The sequence below is a fragment of the Vidua macroura genome, chromosome 32 (genome assembly GCF_024509145.1).
Source record: "Vidua macroura isolate BioBank_ID:100142 chromosome 32, ASM2450914v1, whole genome shotgun sequence".
Lineage (NCBI taxonomy): Eukaryota > Metazoa > Chordata > Aves > Passeriformes > Viduidae > Vidua > Vidua macroura.
Window position 1 is genome coordinate 608357 of NC_071602.1, and position 21573 is coordinate 629929.

The following is a 21573-nucleotide window of genomic DNA, read 5'->3' on the forward strand; positions in this document are numbered from 1 at the left end:
CAAGTTCTGGGGCGGTTTGGACTCCACCCTTGCTGGCAAATTCTGTACATATTAGTTATATGTTGTACCTGGCCTGTACAAGGGGACTATGCACACCAGCCATTTAATTGGACTCTGACCAAAATAGACCAAGGGAAAGTTGTTAAGCAAAATGCCACCACTGTAGCTCCTACTTTTTTAGTTACTAATGAGGACTTGGTGAACTCTGTGTGGGGATGGAGTAAACCTGACTTCCACGCTATCTATTGGTGTCCTAGCTCCAATCCTGGGAGGGGATATTGTAATTACCCTGGGGAATATCTGTGTGGATATTGGGGCTGTGAAACCATAGCAACTGCCTGGGCTGTCACCCATCCAGATAAATTTTTACAGGTCTCATGGTATCCTAAAGGATGCAAAGTTCCATGGTATGGCACTCAAGGAGAAATTCTGTATATGGGGAATTGTAGGTCCTTGAAAATACAGGTGCTCAAGCCCCTGGACCCAGGATGGCTGGTAGGAAAAACTTGGGGAGTAAGGTGTTGGGAACCGGGTAAGGATCGTGGAGGGTACATTCAAATAAAAAAGGAAATCCTACCACATGATCCTCTACCCATAGGCCCTAACTCTGTAATTGCTGAGGAGAAGTTAACCGAGACAGCTATAGGGACCAGTGACACCACAATGCCCAGAAACGAGACCCTCATACTCCCGACCCCGGATCCCCAGCAAAGTACCCTTTGGAAACTTATGCAGGCAGCGTACCAAGTCCTCAATGTAACACAACCTAACATTACTGAACAATGCTGGCTGTGCTTTGATATTAAACCTCCTTTCTATGAGGCAGTAGGGCTCAATGAGAAACCCAAGCGAGTTAATGGGAGCAATCCGCCACAATGTAACTAGAAAGACCCCCAAACCCAAGGGATAACGTTAGCAGCAGTAACTGGAAAGGGACGATGCATAGGGAGAGTCCCGTGGCAAAAGAAACATTTGTGTAAAACAGTCAGTAAAGCACAGCATAAGGGTAACCCGGCAAAATGGTTGATTCCAGCCAAAAATACTAAATGGATATGCTCCAGAGGGGGGCTTACACCCTGTATTGCTCTTGACCTATTCAACGAAGTCTCTGAGTTTTGCATACAAGTGGTAATAGTCCCTAAAATCATTTATCATCCTGAGGAATATGTGTTTAATGCTCAAGTCACTTCTGAACATCACTTATCAAAAAGGGAACCCTTCACAGCCTTGGCAGTGGCTACCCTAATGATTGTAGGTGGAATAGGTGTTGGCACCGGGGTGGCATCATTAGTAAAACAGAATCAAGAATTTAATTCCTTGAGGATTGCTGTAGATGAAGACTTAGCCCGCATTGAACAGTCGATCTCAGCCCTTGAAAAGTCTGTAAGATCCCTGTCAGAGGTAGTATTACAAAATCGTAGAGGATTGGACTTAATATTCTTGCAACAGGGAGGATTATGTGCTGCCCTTAGGGAGGAATGCTGTGTGTATGCAGACCACACGGGAATTGTGAGAGATACAATGACTAAACTAAGGGAAGGCCTCGAATGGAGAAAGAGGGAGAGAGAGTCACAGCAAAGCTGGTATGAGACTTGGTTCAACAGCTCCCCTTGGCTTACCACGCTACTATCAACCCTTGCAGGTCCTGTGATATTGTTGTTACTAGGTTTAACTATCGGACCTTGCATTTTTAATAAAATCATAGACATTGTAAAAGGAAGACTAGAGGCAGCTCATCTAATGCTTATTAGGGAGAGGTACGAAGCATTGCCCAGGGACTCAGAAGTAGATGAAACCCTGGTTTTAAGCCACCAAGAGTTAAAGCGTTTTAATGAACAAATTGGTAAAGAGAAAGAGGAGGGATTGTAATAAAAAGGTCTTTGTTCATCAAAACGAACATTGAAAGAAAATAAGAATTTAAACTGAATAGAGAATTTCAGACTGTGAGAAGAGAAAGAGGAGAAAAAAAAAAGGGGGGGGGTTTGATAAACAACAAGTATTCTGCTTAAGAATTGTGCAAATGCAGCTAGCACAGAAGACTGTGTAACTAACTATATACAAGCTAACTTTTAGACCAAGGACAACCGGCAAAGAAGATAAGGAGCCTTCATCCCTATGATCACCAAGGGCAGAGAGAAAAAGGACCCCCTAGCAACCAATTGCACCGGCGCAGAGTGCATCGAGAGAAAATACGTCAACCGAAAAAGAGGGGGGACTATAAAAACAAAAAGGTCAAAGGGGGAAGGTGCGCCGTGGCAGAGTGGAAACTCCCCGGCCGCCCAGCGCTGTTTTTTGCTTAATACCGCTTGCTTAATAAATTCTTGTTAATTGATTTATCTATAATTAGCCTCCCCAATTGAATTTGTCCATAACAATGTCACAAGGGTCTCCTCGGTTCTGGAGGGTAATAATGGAGCCTTGGTTTCACGAGGGTCCATGATGTCAAAATTTTATTTTTAATTTTGGACGGTAACAATGGAGCCTTGGTTCCACGAAGTTCCATGATTGCCGAGCCGTGGGGGCTTGTAGCTACTCGGCACAAAGCTCGGATAGCTGGTACATCTGAGGGTCCACCAGAAGAACGGGAGGGACACTCGGGCTGCTGGAATCCTGCTCGTTTATTGAAGGGTCGCAGAAGGGGAAGACAGGGAGACAACGAAGCAGAAGGGAGGCATATTCCGAGAGCCCCGAAGGGCGGGGTGGGGATTCTTTTACTGCGTAGGGGTAGGAGGGTTTAGCATTCGAGGGTACAATCGGGAGAAGGCTAAAGGGAGGGGAAATATAACATTAACCAGTGGGGAAAAGGGAAAGGAGTGTTCTTGGTGGAAGAACCAAAGGGAAAACGTGGAACAGAGAAGATTCTAGGCTAAGGGGCAGACTTGAACAATAACTGACAGGACGGGGGAGGGTACAATTCTCTTCCCAAAGGGGGTGGAGAACTCATACAACTGCTGTTTCCCATGGCAACCCTAGACTGCCTTCCCCAACCCCTCCTCCTACAGAGAGGTTTCTGCAGCTCCCTCTCAGGGCCTGATGTTCAGGGCCTGAGCACAAAGCCCCAGAGGGTCATTCAAGTCCTTGTGCTGTGTCTGTGCTGCTGAGCTGGGCCAGGCTCCTGGCACAGAGGGTGATCCTGGCAACCAAGCAGAGCTTCAAAAGCACATTTCTCTTGATGAGCAGCTCTTCTCCCAGCCCAGCAGGGCTGGGGCACTGCCTGCAGCCAGCCCGGGCACAGCCCAGAGGCACAGAGAGCTTCAATCAGTCAGGGCTGGGAAGGTGCTGAGAAGTGCCTGGGGCAGAATCACTGCCAGCCCTTGGCACACGAACCTCTGGCTGCAGGACAAGGCAGCTGCAGCTCCTGCAGTGATCTCCTCAAGCTGGAACATCCCAATGCCCACAGACCCTGTAAGTACAACTCTGAGTATTTCTGGTGCAGGGCAGGTGAAATGCTCATGAAGCTCTGACATGCTGGGGGGGTTCTGATCAGTCATGGAATATTTCCAAGGCAAGGATTTTGACAAAAATGAGGAAATAGGCTCCTAAGACTTTGTATTCAGTTTCCTGCTATTGGAGAATGACAGGGAAGGGGGATAAATATTAAAGGTTGATTGTGAATTTTGAAAAGCACCTGAGACATCTGAACTGTTACTTTTAGTGATCAGTAGGTTCACAGGAGATCCCTAATGTGCTTTCAGCCACTCTGCCCATGGACAGCAGCAGCATCACCTCTGCTGGAGCCATCAGGCTCAGTCTGAGCTCTCCTTTCTCCAAGCTGCAAACAGAAGCTGCCCCCAGCCAGTGCCCTGCAAACAGGCAGGGTTCTGTCAGGCCAAGGAGAGGGCACAGAGATTTGGGGTCTTTGAGTGCTGGCACGGAGAGATCAGGCACAGGCAAACACCTGCAGGAGGAAAATCTCCAGGAAGCAGAGAGGAGATCAGACAAGGAGAGAGAACAAAACCCATTAGTGCTATGGCAGGGAGAGTTTAGAGATGTGCAGAGGATCCCCTCCAGTGCAGCCCCTCCCTCTGCACAAGCCCCCTCCCTCCTGTGCCCCCAGCCAAGCCTCTGCCCTCAGGGCCGGGGCTCCAAGGCGTGCAGCCCCTCCTGTGCAGGCAGAGCTGCAGCAGAGCCGTGAGGCAGCTCTGCAGCCCCGGGCCCAGTTCCCTCTGCAGAGCACAGGGCTGGGAGCAGCTGCCCGGCACTGGGGGCTCTGGCAGGGGGCACAGCTGGCTCAGGGTGACACAGCTGTCCCCAGGGCCCGGCTCTGGGCAATGCTGGCAGTGCAGCCAGGGAAGGAGCTGCATCTCCCTTCATCCAATGCCATCAGAAGGACACTTGGAAGTCTCCCTGAGATTTCAGTCCAAGCTGGGAGCTCCAATCCAGGATGCAAACCTGTCCTAGAGCATCTCTGAGTTATAAGATTGATGGGGAAAGACAGAGGTGTTGTGACACTGAAAATGTTGCTGGGTTGGTGAAATGAGCAATGTGAGTCCTTGGCTACAAATGTGGAGCTGGGCTGTGGTGGATCCATCTGTTCTCAGCAGTACCTGGTGACATTTTAGGGGAAGTAGGAGAATGTGATCACCCTCCACCTGAGAGAGGTTAAAGCCCCGAGAAAGTGTGAACAGGTCAGAATGACAGACCATCTCCCCTCACTCTCCTCTCATCACTTTGCCTCACACAACTTGCTCTGTTCTCCCTGGGGAAGCAGAAATGCAGAGATTTTGATATACAAGAATACTAGGAAAAATATTGGGGAGCTTATAAAGAAAACCCCAGAACTTTGTGTCCATGTGTGCTACAGAGGAGGGTGTATGGGAAATGGCTTTGATTTTGGTTACAGGTATCTCCTCTAACTCTTCCCTGTCCTTTCTCCATGAACAGGTCCCCCTGTGCAGCCACAGCAAATGTCCAACAGCAGCTCCATCAGCCACTTCCTCCTGCTGGCACTGGCAGAGACGCGGCAGCTGCAGCTCCTGCACTTCTGCCTCTTGCTGGGCATCTCCCTGGCTGCCCTCCTGGGCAACGGCCTCATCATCAGCGCCGGAGCCTGCGGCCACCACCTGCACACGCCCATGTTCTTCTTCCTGCTCAACCTGGCCCTCAGCGACCTGGGCTCCATCTGCACCACTGTCCCCAAAGCCATGCACAATTCCCTCTGGGACACCAGCACCATCCCCTACTCAGCATGTGCTGCTCAGCTGTTTCTCTTCATCTCAGCAGAGTTTTCCATTCTCACCATCATGTGCTACGACAGCTACGTGTCCATCTGCAAACCCCTGCACTACGGGACCCTCCTGGGCAGCAGAGCTTGTGCCCACATGGCAGCAGCTGCCTGGGCCACTGCCTTTCTCAATGCTCTGCTGCTCATGGCCAATACATTTTCCCTGCCCCTGTGCCAGGACAATGCCCTGGGCCAGTTCTTCTGTGAAATCCCCCACATCCTCAAGCTCTTCTGCTCATATTTCTACCTCAGGGAACTCGGCGTTTCTGTTTTCACTACCTTCTTAGCTTTTGGCTGTTTGGTGTTCATTGTTTTCTCCTATGTGCAGATCTTCAGGGCTGTGCTGAGGATCCCCTCTGAGCAGGGACAGCCCAAATCCTTTTCCACCTGCCTCTTTCTCAGCACTGGCACATTTGCCTACCTGAAGCCCCTCTCCATTTCCTCCCCATCCCTGGATCTGGCAGTGTCAGTTCTGTACTCAGTGGTGCCTCCAGCCCTGAACCCCCTCATCTACAGCCTGAGGAACTGGGAGCTCAAGGCTGCAACTGTGGAGACTGATCATGGACCATTTCAGAAACAGTAGACTTATGGCCTATTTCTGCAAATCATTTGTAATAAAATTCATCTTTGATATTTCATGTTGGGTTTTGAGGTTGGTTTCTTCTTTTTATTCCTCTGATTTGGTTTTTTAACGTTGTCCACAAAGAAATGCCATTGCTTGTGCCATTTTTCATTTTGTTTCTCTCCACCTTTGCTGAGGCTTCAGATTGTGTCAATGAGGAGCTGTGCCCTCAGCCACTTTAAATGAACGAAAGCATCTCCCAGCAGAGTTTTCCAGAGTTTTCACTGGAGATCCACCTTTTGTTGCCTTCTGTGGAGCTGCAGCAGCAATGTCTGTGTGCAGAGCTGGGGGCAGATCAGTGCTGGCACAGCAGCTGTGCCCAGCAGCAGCAGCAGCACTTGGTGTTGCCAGTGCTGCTCCCGTGGCCCTGCCCCGCTGCCCTGGTGGCCCTGGTGTTGCTGCAGGGCCTGAGTGCTCTCGGGGCCGGGCACAGTCCCGGGGGTGGCAGTGCCGGGGCTGCAGCAGGGACAGGCCATGGGCACTGCTGGGGCAGCGCTGACGCCTCAGGCCAGGGCCTGGGGGCTCCAGGCTCCTTGCCCGGGCTCTCTCAAGAACACAGCCAGGCCAATGCTCAGCACAGAAAACCCCCGTCAGCAGCCCCAGGCTGGCTGTGGGCAGGCTGGGGGCAAACAGCACGGCTGGTGCTCTGCCAGGGCCCTGGGGGAGATGGGAAGGAGCAGCAGAGCAGGGGCTGATCCATCCCCAGTGTGCTGCACAGCCCAGGGCAGCATCCCAGAGCGTCCTCGTGGAGCTGCCAACAACATCCCCCCTCTGCAGCCCTGGCCTCTCCCCCAGCTCACACAGTGCCCCATCCTTGCAGGCACAGACACGGCAGCACTGGCTCAGGAGCCCCTGTTTGCATTGCACACAGCAGGCGGGAGCACCCCCGTGCCCTTGCTGTGGGGACATGAACCTGAGGGAGCACAAATGCCATCAGCCCCTGGGGCCAGGAAGGGCTGGGGGACGCCAGGGAAACCACTCAGCTTTGTCCTGGCCTCTGCACTCAGCCAGAAAGTTTGTTCCCATCAGCTGGGAGTTCCCTGTCCCACTGCAGACGCTGTTGCTCAGAGCCAGGGCTGCCTGGCAGCCACCCCCAAACTGCCCTGAGCATTTCCTTGGCTTCACCTTTGCTTTCTTTACTTCCTTCTACAAATTTCTTTCTCTTGCCCAGCCCTGTTCCCTGCCCTGCAAACAGCCCATCCCTGTTTGCCCTCTCCTCTCTGGCCCCACTCCCCATTGCAGTTCCTGACTTGGCACCATGGGAACGTCCCTTGGGGAGCAGGATCATCCCACAAGTGCTGCAGGAATTGTCTGCAGGCTCCTGCACTGCCTCGTGCTGCTCCCTTGCCAGAGGCACCCCAGGCCAGGGGGGCACATCTGGGCTGCTGTGTCTGCCTGTGGGGCTCCCTGTTCTGGGCAATGAGGAGGGGCTGCAGAGGCTCTGCAGGACTGACAGGATGGGCTTTGGGGCTGTGAGGAGAAGCTGAGGGACCTGGGCTGCTGCAGCTTCTGAAGAGGAGGCCCAGGGCTCCTCCTGCAACTGCTCCAAGGGTGCTTGCAGAGAATCACAGAACCAGCCAGGCTACAAAAGACCTTGGAGATCATCAAGTCCAACCTGTGCCCTGACACTGCCTTGTCTCCCCTGAGCCTTCTATTCTCCAGGATAAACAACCCCAGCTCCCTCAGCTGCTCCTCACAGGACTCGTGTGGCAGAGCCCACACCAGCCTTGTTGCCCTTCTCTGGACACGCTCCAGCCCCTCCATGTCCTTCCTAAATTGGGGACCCAGAACTGGACACAGCACTCGAGGTGCTGCCCAACCAGTGCCCAGTACAGGGGAAGAATCACTGCCCTGCTCCTGCTGGCCACACCATTCCTGATCCAGGCCAGGAGCCATTGGCCTTCTTGGCCACCTGGGCACACTGCTGGCTCATGTCCAGCCTGCTGTCCATCAGTGCCCCCAGGTCCCTTTCTGCCTGGCTGCTGTCCAGCCCCTCTGGCCCCAGCCTGTAGCTCTGCAGGGGTTTTTGTGGCCAAAGTGCAGGACCCGGCACTTGGTCTTGTTAAACCTCACCTTGTTGGACCTGGATCCAGCCTGTCCAGGCCCCTCTGCAGAGCCCTCCTACCCTCCAGCACATCCACACTCACACCCAGCTTGGTGTCATCTGCAAATTTCCTGATGGTGGATTCAGTCCCCTCATGCAGATCATCAATGCAGACATTGAAATCCACGCTGGCTGGCTCTGATCCCTCGGCCATCCTGTGGGTGCCCTGTGATGGCACTCAGGGTGATCTGTTCCAGAACCTTGCCGGGCACCGAGGTCAGGCTGACAGGCCTGCAGTTCCCCAGATCCTCCTTCCAGCCTTTCTTGGGGATGGGCTCACACTGGCACCTCCAGTCCTCTGGGGCCTCCCTGGTGAGCCAGGACTGATGCTAAATGATGGAGAGCAGCTTGGGGAGCTCATCCACCAGCTCCCTCATGCCCCTAGGATGGATCCCATCTGGTGCCAGAGACACCTGTGAGCATCTGAGTGGCTCAGCAGGTCCCCAACTGCTCCCTCCTGGATTCCAGGGAGCTGTTCTGCTCCCTGTCCCCATCCACCAGCTCAGGAGAACACTTGTCCTGAGCATGACCTGTCCTAATGTTGAAAACTGGGGCAAAGAAGGTGGCTCAAGTTAAGCAGCTCAGCTTTTCCTTATCTTTAGTTACTTTATTCCCCACTGCATCCAATAAAGAGTAGAAGTTCTACTTATCCCTCCTTTGGCTATTAGTTTATTTTTAAAACACTTGTTATTCTTTTTCACAGAAGTGGCCAGCTTAAGCTCTAATTGACTTTTCACCACTCTACTTTCTGCACGACCTAACAACATCCTTAAAGATTTCCTGACATGCCTGATCTTCTGTCCAAAGTTGATGCACCCTCTTTTTTCCCTGAGTTCCAACAATAGCTCCATGCACAGACCGAACAGTCCTTTTTCCTCGCTGGCTCAACTTGGGCACAGAGGGACAGGCTGCTCCTTCCCCCTTAGGATTTCTTTCTTGAGATGTGTCCATCCTTCCTGGACCTCTTTGTTTTTAAGGGCTGTTTCCCTGAAAGAATCAGTACTTGATTCGCTACTCTCCAAATCTGCATCCTGAATAAGCCCAGATCTGCCCTCCGTAATTCCTGTGTAGAAGTTTGGTTGATGCCCCTCCTTCTTTCACAGAACATTGAAAACTTGATTATTTCATGGTCACTATGCCCCAGGCAGCCTCTGAGCACCACATTTGCCACCAGCCCTTCTCTGTTTGTGAACAGCAGGAGGCAGAGCTTTCCTTGGGAGTGGGAGTTACCAAAAATTCGGTAAAACAGAAAACTCCTTAACCCCGATGTAACATTAGGAAGCAGCATTCTTTATTCAGCTGGATGCACGGGGGAGAGCTCCTCCCAAAGCCAAGCATGCTGAGTGCAGGAAAGTTTCTGTTCATATTCTGTATTTTGCACACATATTCATTGATTGTCCTGGACTAAACACACAGATGATAATCATTTCCCCAGAATCATGAACACATTTCCCCTCTCATTTTGCATGCCTTCTTCTGTCCTGGGGGTCTCTCTGGTGGTCCCTGGTGGTCGTGGACCCCAATGTTCCCGTCAGCCTGGCTGAGCTGGCAGGACACTGAGGCTGGTGAATTTCAGTTCCCCTTCTCACACAATGGGCATTGTGTGGTTTCCATAGGCCCGGGGTTTTGCAGAACGAGCATTGTGTGTGCTCAGCAGGTGGAGACAATTTCTCATCTGGGAACATGAGGTCACAGAGTGGGATATGACATCACAGAGTGGGTTATGTGAGGTCATAACACAACTATGATATCATAGGCTGTGTCTGTGACATCACAGAGTCAGCTGTGACATCACAGGGCAGAGGTCTGACATCACAGAGCAGGCTATGACATCACAGAACAGGCTGTGACATTAGAGACCAGCTGTGTGACATTAGAGAAATGTAGAGGAATTTCTCATGGAATAAGGGCATGATATCCTTGATGGCATTTCTTTGCAGGAACTGGACAACCCTGGCCTGCAGATTACGGAGATACTTTAGTTACTTTAGAAGAATTTAGGATATCCTTGGAAAGACAATAAGCTTTGTATGAATACAATAGTCTGTGCTGGATGCTGAAAACTGTCACGTACTATAACCTGATCAGACGCTTGTAGTATAACAGCCAATCAATAAGTGACTTGTAGATGTAATCATATGACCTTAACCAATGAATGTTAATTAGTTATTGTATGATGTAAGGCAGTAAGGTATAAAATATGGATAAATTAGACCATAAATGAGGATGACATCTAGCCATAGTGGTTTGAGTGTCATTACTCCGGCCGGCTCTCCGTGGGACCCTCTTCATACTGGCACCATGAACAGGGACTCCTTTGCTTAAATGCGGATCACTTACATGCGGAAGGCTCCCAAGCATCAGGCAAGCACCTGATTTGGGAGCTGGAGAGCTGGAGGCAGGAGAGGCCTGGTAGGCAAACGCAAGAGCAGAGTCCGGAGCTTGAGCGGCCGATCAAGCCCCTGCCAAGGTAAGACCACGATGGAATTAGACACGGCAGTTAAATTACTGACAACTATCCTCTCAAAGAGAGGTGAGGACACCAAAGAAGAAGAAGTAATAGCCCTAATAAAATGGGCATGTAAAAAAAAGGAAAGCTTTCTGAACCTGCCTTGCTCTTTAGTGAACCTGAGTGGCAAGAGGTAGGAAACTTCCCCCGGGATGTCATGATAGAAGGTGGAAAAAATGGAAAAGAAGCAAGGGAGTTAGGAGTTACTTGGAAATCTATCACCAATACTTCAGAGACTATGAAAGCTGAGAAAAAGGTAGCTGCCGCAGCCATTGAGGATTTGCGAGGCGATGAGAGTGGAGCAAAGCAACAAGTTCCTTCCAAGCCATCACGTCTCGCTAACATTTTTGGAGTTGGAAAGGTCCCCATGAAAGGAATCTCTGCCCCCGTTTGCTCTAATATGCAAGAGTTGCTAAATAATCCATCACAAAAAGAGGAGGTTGCCCCATCAGAGTCTGCTGCAGCTGGTCAAAAATTAGAAAAAGTAACTGATCCCCCCTTCAAGAGAAGCCAGAGATATGGAAGCAGTGCCTGAAGCAGCAGAAATAGAAGAAATTCCTGAGGCAGTGGGTGATGCAAGGCCGAAAAAGGGAGCTTCAGCTTGCGGGCAGACGGGAAAAGAAAAGAATGCTGCCCTTCCCTGTGCCCTCCTTTGCCTGACATAGCATCAGACGAATCTATGCTGTCGGCTGAGTCCGAGGGAGAGGAAAAAGATAGAGTTGGAAGGTCAAAGTGCTCTGAATCTAAGTACAAAGCTAAAAAATAGGATTCTAATGACTCAATTCAAGAAGTGTTAAAGAAATTAGCAGAATTATCCATACGGCAGGAACAATTGGAAAAACGAACAGAGACTGTGTCAGTGCTAAAGACTATTCCGACACCCCTGTGTGTGATTAGAGATGCTATCATAGAAGGTGAATGGCAGGCTGCCAGTTCTCTTGCTTGCCCTGTAATAGTCAGTAATAATTAAGCCAATTGGGAACCTCATGATTGGAAAATATTGCAACCAGCAAAACAAGCAGTTACTACCCATGGTATTCGATCAGAAGCTACCCGACAAATTATTCCGTTTATTTCTACAGCAGATGTCCTTGTCCCTGCTGACTGTGCAAGAGTTGCTTCCCTTCTCCTCACTCTGTCTCAGTATTTGTTGTTTGAAAGAGAATGGAAAAGATTAGCAGTTGAAGAAGCAAATAAACATTTAATAGTAGGAGACCCTCTGTATGGTATACAGGCAGACATGCTAACTGGGCAAGGACCCTATTCTAACACACAAGTTCAGCTACCATATCCTATTCAAATGCACCAAATTGCCCAGACTTTAGCCCACTGAGCTCTTCTGTCTGTACCTGATAAGAAAAAACTTGCACCTTAGACCGCTGTCCGCCAAGGAAGAACAGAGCCCTGTGGACTATTCCTAGACCGTCTGTCAGCAGCAATAAAAGATAATGCAGATTTGCCTCCTGAACTCCAGGAACATATGTTCCGCACTCTCGCTTTTGAAGGAGCAAATGCCAGAACGAGAGCAATCCTGGCAACATTACCCCAATGGAGCCCAGTTGACAAAATGCTTATGAGAGCCACTCGGGCAGAACAGAATAATCAGACAGCCGCCTTCACGGCAGTGATGAAAGAAACATTAAAGGAACAAGGTCATGTAATTGCAGCTTCTCTGTCTGGAAACAGAGGCAAGCAAGCTAAAAAAAAAAGGTCAAAATAAGAGAAAGATTAAAACTGCTACCTGCTACCGATGCGGTGAATTTGGGCATATGTGGCGAACCTGTTCCAAAACTGTTTGGTGTCATGTGTGTAACTCTGACACTCATGCCACCGCTGCCTGTACTCACAAACCGTCAAGAAACATGCAGAGCAGCGCGACCTGTCTCCGCACAAAGACACAAGTACAGACCCCTTCAACCCAACACACCCCTTCGACACAGATGAAAAATACGGTTTCCTATACCAGCGCGTCCCAGCCACCCGAGGGAGTCTCGGAGTGGACGTGGCAACCACAGTAGAGGTAACCCTGAGCAACAAAGAGGTAACATTGATTCCAGCTGAAGTAAAAGGCCCTGTGCTCAGGGCTGAGTCTCCAGCCGGAGGGCTTTTACTTGGCAGGTCGTCAACAAGCAAACAAGGAGTAATTGCATTACCCGAAGTAATAGATGCAGATTTCATAGGGCAAGTACAAACCATGGCCTGTGCTTTACAGCCACCTGTAACAATTCCTAAAGGCAGCAAGATTGCACAAATACTTCCCTATGAAAACTTTCTTACACATTGAGAGTATTTTGAAAAACTCAAAAAACAAGGCCAAGTAGTTAAAGTAAGAGGAAATAAAGGTTTTGGATCCCCTGGATATGATGTGTTTTTCACATTGAACCTTAATCAAAGACCATACCCAAAAATGTTTTGTCACAACCGGGACTGGTGCTGACAACAGATCAGCATTTTGTGCCACGGCCACTGGGCGGCAGCCGCCCATTCTAAAAATTACATGGTTAACTGAAAAACCAGAGTGGGTAGACCAGTGGCCGATGACCTCAGAAAGGCTGCGCATTGCAGAAGAGTTAGTGCAGGAACAGCTAAACGCAGGTCACATTCAACCTTCCACAAGCCCGTGGAACACTCCTATATTTGTCATTCTGAAAAAAATCTGGCAAGTGGAGACTTTTGCATGATTTACAAAAAGTTAATGATCACATGTTAGGTATGGGTGCACTGCAAAGTGGCCTTCCTGCTCCTACAATGATCCCACAAAATTGGCAAATCATAATTATAATAAACTTAAATGACTGCTTTTTCACAATTCCTTCACACCCTGATGATACACAGAGGTTTGCATTTACTCTGCCATCTGTCAACCGTGCAGCCCCTGCCAAACACTATGAATGGGGAGTTTTACCCCAGGGGTCCAGAAAGAGTCCAAGTATGTGTCAAATCTTTGTGGATTCGGCACTTCAGCCTGTGCAAAAGCGATGGTCTCACATGCTCATTTATCACTACATGGATGACATTTTGTTTGCTGCCAAATCTGCTTTAACAGATAGTGAATTCGAGTGGATCATCAACCATTTGCACTCCTGTGGACTGACTGTCGCCCCTGAAAAGGTCCAGCGTTCTGTACCATGGAAATACCTGGGTTGGCTCATCTCGGACGCTCAGATCAGGCCACAAAAGGTAACCATCACTGCACAGATTGGTACCCTGCATGATGCTCAAAGGCTTTTGGGAGACGTACAATGGGTTCGTAATCTAGTTGGCATCACCAGTGATGACCTCCTCCCCTTCCAGTCTTGGCTGCATGGCACCAAGGCACATAGTCCCCACACCTGTTCACCAGAACAACAGGCTGCCCTGCACGCAGTAGCTCGTAAGATTCAAACAGGATGGAGTAATCGCCGATTGCCAGATCAGCCATTATCTCTTCTGATCTGCAACGCCACCACTTCTCCCCTTGCCATTATCCTACAATGGCAAAAGAAAAAGGGGGAGGACACGGCCATCATTCTTGAGTGGGTGTTTTTGCCAATGCAACTATGGCATCTATTTCGTGTCGGTCAGAAGCATTAGCAGCTTTGGTAAGAAAAGGGAGGGACAGAATCATTGAACGAGATGGAGCTGAGGCTGCAGACATCAGCATGCCGGTCCGTGGAGATGATTTGGAATGGCTCCTGTGGCATTCGATTGAAGTGCAAGAAGCCTTGATAGGCTCTACAGGAACTGTACATAATAATCGACCAAAAGGGCCTCTTTGGAAGATGCTTGAACGATACGGGTCAAAGGGCCACTCTGTTCTGAAAGGCCAGTTAAAGCGCCAATGGTGTTTACAGATGCAGGGTGAAAAATGAAGAAGGCTGCATGTGTGTGGCAATCAGAAAATCACTGGCAGAAGCACATCATCCTTGGGCAACAGAGAGACAGCCTCCAAACCTTAGGACTGAAAGCCGTGTGCTGGGCTTTGGAAACTGGAAAGATACGCCTGTAAACACAGCATCAGATTCATTGTGTGTAGTCGGCGTAGTGCAGTGCATTGAAGATGCTTTGCTACGAGAAAGAAAAAATCAGCAGCTTGGTGAACTGTTTGTACAGTTACATACCACGCTTCAGCAAAGAGAGCAAGAATTCTGCATGATGCATATCAGAAGCCATCAGTGGAACATTAGATTAGGCAAAGGCAATGCACAAGCAGATGAAGCAGTCAGTTGTTTTGCAATAACACCTCCAAGAAACAAATTCAAAGAAGCCCGAAACAGCCATGAAATTGTGAAAATGCATCTTTTATGACTGGCTTTTCACTAATATTAAAATGAATATGATATGCGTAATAGTAGACAGTTATGCTGTATTAATTCTCGAGTGGTGTGTTAAATATAGTTTTAGGTTATAACATAATGTTAACATGGAAACTCTGCAATGTAAGATTTTTTACTAGCTCAAGAAAGGGATAAGATAATCAAGAAACTCTCCGCAGAGAGATAACAGTGACAGGACACAAAGAGTTACGGCCTCCTTATCGGAAAAGACAAACATTCTTCTACCTTCTCTCCATCTTTATGGAAGCACCAGGATTAAGGGGAAGAAGTTGACAAAAACCAGAAAAGTTCTTAATTAGCAAGGAATTTATGCATCATATATGAGATAGATGAATATGCAACAGGCTGTTGCTTTTAAGGGATATTCCTTTGCTCGCAAGGCATGTTTTTGGTGGCTTAGTGCCCAAGAACATCCTGACGTCTGTAATTCTTTGCTTTTAATTGTCTTGTAATTGTCCTAACTCTATATTTTTATTGCTCTAATTGTATTGCTATTTCTATAACCATTTTATTATTATTAAACTTTTAAAAATTCTAAAAGGAAGTGATTGGCATTTTTCACAAAATGTTTCATCCAAATGCAAAATCATTGCATCGACAGAACAGAATCCCTTTGGCAGATGCAAAAGGAATTGTTCGTTCCTGTCCTCAGTGTAGTCATCATGGGCCTGGTATAGGGTTTAAACCCAAAAGGTTTAAAAGCATTCCAACTTTGGGAAATGGATGTAACACACGTTCCTGAATTTAGAAAGTCTAGATGTGTCCATGTAACAATTGATACATACTCTCACTTCATTTGGGCCACTGCCCAGGCTGGAGAAAAGGCAGTTCATGTTGAAAGACATTTAACAGCCTGTTTTGCAGTTATGGGAGTGCCTGCAGAAATCAAAACAGATAATGGTCCTGCTTACAGTAGTTCATGGGTTGCTAGATTTATGATAACATGGGGGGTGAAACATGCCAGGGGAATTCCCCACTCCCTTACAGGACAGGCCGCAGTCGAGAGAGCAAATCGCACAATAAAAGAATACTTGAGGAAAGAAAAGACAACTGAGATGGATGCAAGTAAACGGTTAAATAAAGTAATTTTTACATGGAATTACTTGTCTCTAACAGAAGGAAGAGAGGGGCCTCCTGTTGTTATACATCATCAGGCTATTCAAAACAGTCAAAATCAAACCATTCCTGGGATGCAAGTTCATTATAAAAACATGTGACTACGGGCAACTGGGAAGGACCCAGTCCAGTGTTCTTTATTGGTCAAGGATATTTCTGTATTTCCACAGGTAAAGAACCTTTGTGGGTCCCTAGCAGATTTGTCTGCCCTGCATGTCAACCTCAGAAGAATGAAGGGAATATCGATATCAACTCTACTTCTTCCCAATCTTCAAGAGACTCCACAAAGAACTCGGACCAATCCCACCTTCCAGAGAAGACGTCGTGTCAAAAGTCATAGCAGCACAATCATTTGGACTGCTAGCTTGTAATGCTGTGTTAAGAAAGTGCTATAAAAATTCTGCTTGTGAGAATTGTGGAAAGCAGGCTGACATAGTGGTACATTGCAGTAGTTGTAGAAAGAATTTTGTTATACAGTGGAACCACTTGCAAAATGATCATGCTTTGTGCTCAGACTGCTGAGATGTCATTGTTAGTATTACCTTTGAAGAACCTGGTAGAGCATTTCTGAACCTTGAGCCAGATCAGCCTTTTCCAGAAACATGGATACCAGAAAATATTGAAGGCCTATACAAAGGTTTATTTTGGCATGTTGTAACCAAGGCTTACACTGTTGTCTTAGCCACAAAAAGAACGCAAGTTCTTGGCCTGTGGTGTTCATTTTACCAGTTAGGAACAAAAATTACAAAATTCTTGTTTCATTTGATTATAGGGCAGTTAGGACTGACAAAACTGTCCTTGAAGAAGACAGCATGGATTAACATCCAACCATGAACAAATATGTGGGTTACCTGGGCCAATCAGACAGAGCAAAAATCATTCTGTTTATCACTAGCTACCCCCTCTGATCCCTTTTGTACTTGCTTCATCGGAGTTCCTTTGAACAATCTCACAGAAATCAGGCCTTGGACAAAACATAAAGTATATCCCAAGCCTGAACAAGCAGCAGATGAGTTTTGTACTACCGCCTGTTGTTGTTGTTGTAGCAGGACAGGAACAAAGAACTCCAGTTCAGAAGGCGAGAAGGAAAACTGATTTATTTCAAATGCACCACTCTCTTTAGTGAGAACATTGTGCAGACAAATTTCATTGGTCTTAAAGTAAAATCATCTCACACCATGGGTGCGCTCTGAATGATGCACGGTGGCAGAATATATCTATAAACAATATGAACAACAAGAGACATAGTGAATTCTTTACATTCTTTTCCAACTCTCTCCCAGGCCCAGCCTGGTAGAAATCTCTCTTTTTCTCTCTGACTGAACTAAGAATATCCACAACAATGAAATGAAACAAAAGGCGTTCCAATTAATTGCTGCAAACAACTCAACATTTCGACCAACCCCCCTAGGGTCCCGAGCATTCTTAATTGCAAAAAGGACTGAATGTTACAGGTATAAAAAGAACCTCAGGAGCTTGACATGTTAGGGTCTGCTCCAGGAAATTACTGTCTAGTTTTTGGATTTCAGAGAAAGGACATTAGCTCCGAAATCCTTCAGGCATTCAAACCAAGAAGTAATAGTACTTGCATTGCCCCTGGATCCCCTTGGTACAACAACATTCCTGCTGTTTGTGACAATTGGATTTGGCCTGTTCCATGGTTTAGGGCCACGGCACAGATGTAACCTCCAGGAGTATTCCTCATTTGTGGGGATCATGCCTGGCCTGCCATACCTGCAAAGCAGCAGGAGGACCGTGTTACTTTGGCAAATTAACATCATTTGCCCCAGCATCCAACAGGTACTCAACATAAGTCACAAGTCTCAACGTGTTAAGCGTAGCGTACACCAATTAGAACTAGGACCTGGCTGTAGAGATGATGTTCAATTGTGGGGATGACCATCTGTCATTTTAGCATCAATTTTTGCACCAGGAGTTGCTTCCGCCTGAGCTTGTGAACTAATAAGATGACTGGCTTGTTGGACAGGGAAACAAAGTAATATCACCTGCAAAATATTAAGTGAGCTCACCACTGACGTTGGCAGTAGACGACACGCTGGATTACAGAATCGTGCCGCAACTGATTTCTTGTTACTGGCTCAAGGACATCGCTGTGAGGATTTTGAAGGAATGTGTTGCATGAATCTTTCTGATCACTCTGCTTCCATTCACAAGAGACTTTCTCTACTTCAAGAGAATATGAAAAAGCTTACTATTGTTGAAAATCCTTTGGACAAATGGCTCAAGGAATGTGGAATTAGTGGATGGCTGAAAACCTTCTTGATGGAAGGAAGTAGAATCCTTCTTGTCACTTTTGCTGTGCTTATTATCTTTGGCAGTATTTTGTTGTGTAAAGAAAACTTTAGAATCTATTACAAATAGAGCCTGGGTTGTCCAGAAAGAAAAAGGGGAATGGGTAGAGGAATTTCTCGTGGAACCAGGGCATGATATCCTAGATGATATTTCTTTGCAGGAAGGTACTGGCAAGAGCATCCTGCGGGAACAGGGCTCTGGGCTCTGGCTGGAACAGCCTGGTTTTGCTGCCGTGACCCCAGGCAGGAGTTGAGGCAGGTGAAGAGGCAGCGGGCAGCTTGTGTTTGTAGAGGGCCTGGGGCTGCACCTCTGAACCTCCACCTGGAAACACACTTGGGGGAATAGGAGCTACAGCTGGACTGCCTGTCCTGAAAGGACCTGAAGTCATTCAGCCTTGCCAGCTTTTCTTAAGAGTGTGTTGGTGTTCCCCAGGAAAGCTACACGTTTGGGGAAATGCCTTTGGAGGAAAGGGGCTTGCTTCTCAAGGGAAGTGCTTCCCAGGGAGGCAGGTGCAAGTGTCCCCCTTTGTCTCTCTGTGGTCCTTTCAGTCTTTGAGGCTCGTTGCACTTGGCAGAGGGGCAGGGCAAGGGAGAAGGCTGTGAAGAGCAGGTTTGGCATCCGCCTGGACCTATGCAGACCAAGCCAAGCACCTGCAGCAGGGTGTGTTCCCCCCTTTGTGTATAAAATTTAGGTCCTCCGGGGGTTCCCTGGGTTCCCAGCCAGTCCGGGGAGTGATCCTCGGCTGGCCGGTCCGCAGGGAGGGGTAGATGAAACCCGGAAAGCTCCACCAAATAAAGACGAGACGTCTCCCGAGCAGCAGGATCCGAGAGGTTTATTGTAGGAGAGAGCAGGAGGAGAAGGCAAGGAACAGCAACCTCTCGAAGGGAAGGCTGACTCTGGGGAGCCCAGTACAAGGGCGGGACCGAGAATATAAGGGCAGAGGGATAGGAGTGGCTAGGGGACAAATCAACCAATGGGTAAAGGATAGAGGGGAGGAGACGGGATGGGGTGATATGTAATGAACCAATCGGGATACAGGAGAGGAGTGGCATTCTAACAGGGTCCAATGGGATTAACAGAACAGAAGAACTTTCTAGAACCGGGGAGTGTGTTAAGCTTTGACAGACAGCCTCAACTGGGGAGGGAAACAGCATGTGATTGACAACTTTTGGCTATATTGAAGTTGCCTCCCAAGGGAGGGCGGGGACCCCTCCCACAACTCCCCCTTTTTGGTTTATTAAAAAAACATTTCCCATTGTCCTAGTTAACAATTTCTTAAAGATGGTTAACGCAACAGAGATTAAGAAAATTATGATTAAAACCCAAACTAAACCTTTAACAATTGGAATGGCCCACCCAGGAACACCCCATTGAGAAAAGATCTTGTTCACAGCGTCCACAGCCCCAGTTTCAGTCTTTAAGTCCTTTACCAACGCCTGGATCCGCTGGATGCTGGCTTGGATGGATGTGCTCTTTGATGACAAATTGAAGCAGCACATCCCCTCAAAGTCCTCGCAACTGTGGCCATGGGCGAGCAGCAGAAAGTCGATGGCCACTCTATTTTGTAAGGTGGCATTCCTGGTGGTCTCTTCTTCCGCCAAGAGATCTGATAAGGCGGCAGAAGTAGCATTGGCCTGCTTACTCATCCAACACCCTAGGTGAGAAATCTCACCGAGGGCCTTTGCTGCCGCATACCACGGTAAAAAAATGGACGCGGCGACCCTCTTTCCTTTGCCCCAATCATAAATTTCCAAGTCGCAATTTGGGTCGAATTCCCCATAAGATCTTTTTTGGCGTGCCGATTGACTTCCCCTTTTCCAATCAAGAATTTGTGTTTTGTTGGGGGTTAGGGTAGTAAGCCTGCCAAGGCTACAGGGACCCCCTTTGATCTTAGAGGGGATCCCAGCCCACACCCTGTCCCCACAGATCAAAAACACACCCCGAGGGAGCTCCTTAGGGTATGGGTAGGACTTGGTCAGAATTGGGCTAGTATAGTTGCACCACTCATTAATAGATCTTTTATCAGTTGGTGTGACCTCTTTTATGTTATACTCTATTTTTCCTTGAGGGGCCTTAGTGTAGAATCTAATGCATAAATGAGCCCTCGTGGACCCCAGTAGGTCCAATTCCTGGGGTTCCTGTGGTGCCTGCGGTAGTGTCCTTATCCAACTCCCCCAGGAGTCCGCCGAGTTGGGTTTCATAGCTGTGAGTGGAAAATCGTTTTCCGACAGGGGGACTCCCACCAGGCATGTAGACAACGGGTTGTCTACACCTCCCATGGCCATGCAGAGTTGTTACTGCCCGATGGACTTTGCCAGCGTGACCCAGACGTTCTCTTTGGGCTGTGGTACGATCCAGCTTCCTGCCAGGTGAAACCACACGATGATGAAAAGTGCTGCTGCAGGAAGCCGGTCACTGCAGGGTGTTCTGGCTGCTGCGACTGCCATTCTGGGTGGACCAAAATCTAATAAATAGACATATAACGGAAATAAGGATAGTGACCCCTTTGAATCCCCATCCTCCCCCATGTAAATCGAAATAGTAACAAAACAGGAAAACAAAATCAGGTCAGGTATGAGGGAAGAAGGGGTGAGGAAAGTGGTAGGACGGAAAAGGGTGAGGGATGGTAGGGGATGGGGTCAGAGGGTAAACAGTCCAAGCCGGCGGGAAATGTCGGTTAGTTATTAAGGTCCTGGCGGCGATACTGGCTGGTCTAGTCTTCTTCCTTTTCCTTCGACTCCACGCGACGGCGGTTTCTGATGGAGCTGGCGTCTCGGGGGAGTGTTCCGGGGGTTGGCTTTCTGTAGAGATGTCTTCCCGGTATGGTTTGATGAATTTTCCGGGGATCCACCTGGGGCCCTGTTCTGTTGAAACACATCCATATCCTCTCCCCCACGTTATTAGAGGGTATGGACCTTTGATAACTTTAGACTCAGGGTCTTTTATGAGCACAGGAGGCCTCTCCTTCAACTGCGCCCTGGTGTTATTATGGAAATGGCGCAGGATCGGGGGGTTTGGCTCGCGGTCTGAACAGTTCATGAAATTGAGAACATACAGGGCCTTGCACAACCTCTCTACAGGGCTCGTGGTGATGGCCGAATCGTTTTGTTGTTCTAATAATTTCTTAATCTCTTGGTGTTTCCGTTCCACAATTGACTGCCCTGTAGGGTTGTGTGGAATTCCAGTAACATGGTCAATGCCCCATAGTTGCACAAATTCCATTAACTGTTTGGACACAAACCCTGGTCCGTTATCAGTCTTTATAGTTTTTGGGACACCCAGAGTGGAGAAAGCCATATATAGATGTTTTATAATGTCTTTGGTTTTTTCCCCCGTGTGTGTGGAAGCGAACACTGCCCCCGAGAATGT

General features: G+C 48.3%; 1 protein-coding gene across 1 annotated transcript; it reads left to right on the forward strand.

Annotated features, from left to right (window-relative positions):
* Positions 1-2693: 2693 nt before the first annotated feature.
* LOC128820926 (olfactory receptor 14J1-like) lies at positions 2694-16231 on the forward strand. Its single transcript, XM_054001767.1, has 3 exons — positions 2694-2699; positions 4885-5717; positions 16118-16231. The coding sequence occupies exons 2-3, from the start codon at positions 4908-4910 to the stop codon at positions 16229-16231; spliced, it is 924 nt and encodes a 307-aa protein (XP_053857742.1). The 5' UTR covers positions 2694-2699; positions 4885-4907.
* The last annotated feature ends 5342 nt before the right edge of the window (positions 16232-21573 follow it).